The sequence below is a fragment of the Epinephelus moara genome, chromosome 13, assembly GCF_006386435.1.
Source record: "Epinephelus moara isolate mb chromosome 13, YSFRI_EMoa_1.0, whole genome shotgun sequence".
Classification (NCBI taxonomy): domain Eukaryota; kingdom Metazoa; phylum Chordata; class Actinopteri; order Perciformes; family Serranidae; genus Epinephelus; species Epinephelus moara.
Window position 1 is genome coordinate 37,433,561 of NC_065518.1, and position 6,000 is coordinate 37,439,560.

Here is a 6,000-nt window from a genome sequence, read left to right on the forward strand (position 1 = left end):
CCTGAAATGTCAGAAACACTCGCCTCTGTCCCCAGGTGGAGTGAACAGCTGGTGGTATACCCCCGAACCAACAAACAAAACCAGAAAAAGAAACGCAAAGTGGAGCCGGCAACCTCTCAGGTAATACTCCTTACACAGTACACGTAAGCCCCGTTTCCACCAAACACTTCCAGTACGGTACCTTTGAAACCAAAAGTACCCTTCCGACATGGTACCTAGAAGAGGTCGACCGATCAGGATTTCTGATTGGCCGATGCCGATGCCGATGTTTTGCCATCAGCCTCAGCTGATGACCGATATGTACTGCTGATTTTTTGGAGCTGATATTTGGGGCCGATATTGTTTTTTCTCCCTCTATTTGCATGACAGAAATGTCACAATAATAACAATGAGGGGTACACAAGTGTCAATTTTAGAAAAAAATAACAAAAAATTTATTGAACACAAACACAACACACACAAGTCTCTCTCCTTTTAAACCCTAAGCCTATTTTATAGGCCTCTGCTCGAAAATTGCATACCCATAATGAAATTAAATATGTCTGCAACCACAAGGTCTATTTGAATACTTTTGGTGTCATAGTAAAGGGAACGCTTGTGAGATTTGTGAAAATTAGGTCAGGTCCATAATTATTTGGACAATGATACAGTTGTCATCATTTTGGGTCTGTACACCACCACAATGGGTTTTAAATGAAACAATGAATACCTGCTTAAAGTGCAGACTCTCAGCTTTCATTTAAGGCTTTTTTCAAAAATGTAGTATGAACCGTGTAGGAATTACAACCATTTCTTCACACAGTCCCCCAACTTTAAGGGCTCATAAGTATTTGGACAAACTAACATAATCATCAATTAAACAGTCAGTTTTAATACTTGGTTGCAAATCCTTTACAGTCAATGACTGCCTGAAGTGTTGGACACATAGGCATCATCAGATGCTGGGTTTCTTCCCTGGTGATGCTCTGCCAGCCCTTTACTGCAGCCGTCTGCACTTCCTGCTTGTGTTTTGGGTGTTTTGCCCTCAGTTTTGGCTTCAGCAAGAGAAACGCATGCTCAGTTGGATTCAGGTCAGATGATATGACTTGACCATTACAGAACATTCCACTTTGTCTTAAAAATGTCTTTGGTTGCTTTTGCAGTATGCTTCAGGTCATTGTCCAACTGCACTGTGAAGCATCGTCTAATGAGTTTTGAAGCATTTGGTTGAATCTGAGCAGATAATGTAACCCCAAACACTTCAGCTTTCATCCTGCTGATGAAACATTTTGAGGTTCGCCTAAAAAAAAAAATGCATTTTCAGGATGAGTATCCCTTTGGAATAATGCAGCTGCAGCTCTAAACCTATCAAATCATAGTACAATATGTGAACATTTACTCTGCAAAGGTTGATTCTGATAAAGTGAAGCAGAAGAATATTTAGTAAAGGTTTTAGTACAGAAAATTCAGACGATCTCTCCAAAATTGCACCATGTTTGCATGTGATTTTTGTCATGTACAATCCTATATCTTTCATTTTTTGTTTCTGGAAATCCCTAATGATGTTTAGGATATACACATACAACTGTCTGTTTCGTTTTTTATCATCTATTTCCCACTCCAAACTGACCAATACACACCTACTACATTTGAAACTGATTTTCTATTCTGAGCTTTGGAGGCCCGTTTCTCCGTGACGGCTTGGTCGATTTGAGTGATTGACACCTCCTTTGATTCGTTCGAGCCAATAGAATGACGCTATACCCACCAAAACGAGATTGACAGCACTGTAAGCCAATCAGAGTCAGCAGAACGCGTTGTGGGGAGATGTCGGCTGCTGTGAGTGGTCGTTGTTATGCTTAGCCCCAGAACTTCCGGCCATCAAGTTTTCCGCCCCGATTCATTTGAATGACGGACAACATGTCGGTCAACGGGAATGAAGCGTGATTTAACGGTAGAATGAGCTTTTCACGGCAAAAACAAGGTAAGAGAAATATTACAAATATATTTTGGAGAAACAATTTCTGTTGTTGTTGTTCTTTGGCCTCTAGCTCTCTGATGCTTTGGGATAGCGTGCTTTGGTGCATATGTGTGGAAACAGCAGAGTCTCAGCTTTCATTTGAGATGAACGGTGTCTGTTTTGAACATGTGGTTGAGTTAGAGCCCGAAATATACTGAGTGGGTCAGGATATCGGTGCTGTATGGAGTTGGATCTGTTGTTGTTTATTTAGTTGTTGTTTGCGCTGCGTTTGGGGCATGTAAAAAGGGTTTTTACAGCCTTGTAGCCCAGTTTCTGCTGTTGAATTTGATGTGCAACATCACTATATTCTTCACACTGTGTTTGCAAAGTCGCTCTCAAACTCCAATTGGGGGACTTTTGGTTTTAACTGATTAAAAAAAAAAAAAAATATATATATATATATATATATATATATATATATATATATATTAGGGTTGGGTCGGTTCTCGGTAATACCAATTCGGTTCGGTACTCCGTCTTGGACCGGGTTTTTTTTTTTTTGAGACCGACCGCACCACATACGTCATACTGGACTCCGCGGGGTCCGCCCGGACTCAAACACATTTATTATCTATATTATTGCAATAGATAGAAGAGGGACAGGGATAAACCAGGCAATTAATAGTGGATAGGGTACGGGCGGATTAAAACCAGCAGACTTCTGTGTTATACTGTCCCAAACTATAGGCTTTATTGTGTGTAGAAACACTTTTACAGGTGGCGGCTGGCTTAACTCGCCAATAATGCGCTGAGAAAAATGTTTGAAGTCCAAAAAACGTAATTTATTACAAAAAAAGTCAACAAAACAGGTTTCAAAATGCAAATTATATTTTGTTCAAACGAAATCTTCAATATGACACCTTATCTTTGGTTACTTTTCTTTCAAACATTTTTTAAAAGATGTGCACTCCACAGACAGAAAGCACCGCACGGAGCAAGGTTTTTGAGCGTGCTCGGCTTTCAGTTATAACTGACAGGACTGCAAATATAACACAAGCACTTAAGATGTCATACTTTAAAACAAACTCTTAACTGGCCGGATCAACGAGACCCTCCCCCAGGGTCTAGGCTTGTGGCGCTGGTCCGACCCGGCCCGTATGCAGGGCACTTTACAGCAGCTCCGCTTCCCAGAGCCAAACTGTCGCTCGCTCGGATCTCCTTTCTCAGTTCGTGCCCTGCAATCAAGTCTAGCTGTGTATGATCAGTCCAGAGTCTCTGTCAGATCCACAGGTGAATGCATTGTCTTTGATTACTTGTCGCCATGGCAACCGGTCCGCTCAACCCCAGTTCATTAGCCTACAATATGAATAAATATTGGACAGTGATTTGAAATTCCTCCAACATGGTGCAGGGAAACTATTTTTTGGGTCGACCCAGGAGAGAGAGACTAGGATTTTTTTCCCCTTGATATAAAGCTGCGAGTATCCTATTATTATAACAAATGATCTGATGTATTAGTGTTAAAAATAGTGCCAAGGAAATAAAATAAAAAGATACATCACATGACGTGTTATGCACGCACGTCTGATTAGCAGAGTTAGCATAGCAAGCTAGTTAGCATAGCGATGCTACGTGTCACACGTCTGTAACACGAAGCGTTGTTGCTTCAAGAGCTAACACTTTTGACCCCTGCAATCACATGACGTGTCAACGCACGCACGTCTAATAACCACACATCTAGGCGTGTGCAGGCATTGCATGTGCATTGCATGTGTAACAAGTACACGGTGAATGCACGTGCAGTGCACGCGAAGCAAGTACACAGTGATGGTTGCACACGCAATGTACACGTATCAAGTACGCAGTGAATGCACTGTGTGTGTGTTCGCTGATACGTTTCACCCCTCATAGTGTGTGTGTGTGTGTGTGTGTCTGTCTGTGTGTGTGTGTGTGTGTGTGTGTGTGTGTACACGTACACGCACACGCACATCGGGGCTGAACTCCACCGTGCGAACAAGCGACCATGTAGAGACAGAAATGACATGCCGTTTAATTTAAGTCATCACGTGCGTCGCATAATCGTTTGCATAATCGTGATTTCAGTTTTGACCAAAATAATCGTGATTATGATTTTTTTCCATAATCGAGCAGCCCTACGATCAACCATAAAGAATAGTCATTGAAATGCAGTGCCGCTTTTTTCGACATAACATAACCTTGTTGTAGGCCTATTATGTAGCCTTCCATGCAAAGACAACAGATGAGCAAAGGAAACTTTGTCCAAAGTAACTGCCCATGCATATTGACAAACTCAATGAGGCTAGCTCTATAGCCTAGCTCTAGAATTAGCCTGTGTAGAATCTAGTTCGCTACATAGCAATACAGTTGCAAGTATATTTAATGACCACTCATTCGGCATTCGCATTTTTCACCTTCAAAGTTCAAGGCAACAATACAGCTAAGTAACCAATTAAAAATACAATTCTCTGAAGGATCAAAACTTAAGCCTTACTGTTCTCTCCCAGGAGCTGTGTTGTTTATTTGGCCACTGTCCAATACTCTGGCTGTATTGATGTGTCGGTCGCAAACGAAACAGCTCCGCTTTGTTTTTTTCTCTTTTTTGCTGTTCAAGCAGCAGGTAATTGGTCAATATGTGTGGTGTCATCTGTGTATGCACTGAGCAGAAGGGGGAAGGGCGAAGGTTACAGACAAACAGCACAGGAGGGCGAAGAGAGAGAAAGAGAGCAGGCTGGTAACCTAGGCACCGAGCGGGGGAGGGGAAAGCATGCATTGCACGTGTTCTCCAGCAACACTGGGCTGCCTGCGGATATGCATATAATCGGTCGATCTCTAGTACCTACAGGGTTCCTGCGCAAGTATGGAATGTATGGAAAAATATGGAAATAAATTTGATCAATTTCCAGGTATTTAAAAGTATGGAAAATGAAAAATAAAGTATGGAAAAATATTTATGTTATGTTTATATTCTGAGCCACATGAAAGGAAAAAACACAAACACATCTCATTACTGCATCGCTTGCACCCCGAGTCCCAACCTTTTTGCCTCAGCCCAGACATTGAACTTACCTGAGTTTTTATTTGCATGCCATTATGGTACTTGGCTACAATCGCGTATTAAGAATAATTAGATATGATGTGAAATATGATACATCGATATATTTACTCAGATGTCCCATATTCTCTGAAAAAAATAAAAACAAACGCCGAGAAGTCTGGAAATGAGGGTATGGAAAAGTATGGAATTTTGAAATTCCAAATGTGTAGGAACCCTGTACCTAGAAACTCGCGTTTCCACTGCAAATTCTACCCTTAAATGTGGGCGGGGTTATTGCCACCCATTGCTCTGTCCAGCGCTCACTGTATTTCCTCATTATCGGTTGCTGTAGCCCAACGCTACGTGGGCCCTTCGAAAAGAACAAAATTACCGGGTGCTCTCAGGTAAACTCCAGGTAGACGCGAGGTGCTCTTGAAGTTGAATATTAACTGTTCAAAAGAGGAGTAAGCCACTCAAGCTTTCTTCTGGCACACTACGCACCGAGCCTAGGAATAATATTAAAAAGCCTTTATTTAATTGGGCATGTCAGAGTTAAAATACATACGACCAAATGCCAAAAAAAAACGCCGACCGGTTTCGACCACCAGGTCTTCTTCAGGGCGTGGCAGAGAAAATGTTTGAACCCGAGTGAGAGGTTGTGATTTGTTATATAGACCTCTTAACAATGGAGTAATTGGAAACAGGAAAGGGACAATTACATCACCATCAATTCACATCAGGGGCCTGTATCACGAAGCAGGATTAATGTCTTAGCGAGGTAACTTCAGGGTTAACCCTGGGTTTTCGGTCTCACGAAGCCGGTTCAGTTCTTATCGGGGTAGATCACCCTGGTAACTTACTCTGAACGGCTATCCTGCTCCGGAGCAGGGTAAGTTCAGGGTTGAATCTGATCCTATAAAAAGCACCACCCACTGGCCAATCAGCTGTTCGGAAAAAAATGACTCCGCTGACAGAAATGCAGCCCAGTCATGACTGGAAGTTTAAT

The 6,000-nt window shown here is 42.0% G+C and overlaps 1 protein-coding gene across 3 annotated transcripts in view; it reads left to right on the forward strand.

Annotated features, from left to right (window-relative positions):
• mprip (myosin phosphatase Rho interacting protein) overlaps positions 1-6,000 on the forward strand; it is a 159,400-nt gene that overhangs the window by 49,208 nt on the left and 104,192 nt on the right. For all 3 annotated transcript variants that reach the window (XM_050060259.1, XM_050060260.1, XM_050060261.1), the window contains exon 5: positions 36-120. In XM_050060259.1, coding sequence (XP_049916216.1) covers positions 36-120 — 85 coding nt within the window. The remainder of the gene's footprint in view (positions 1-35; positions 121-6,000) is intronic.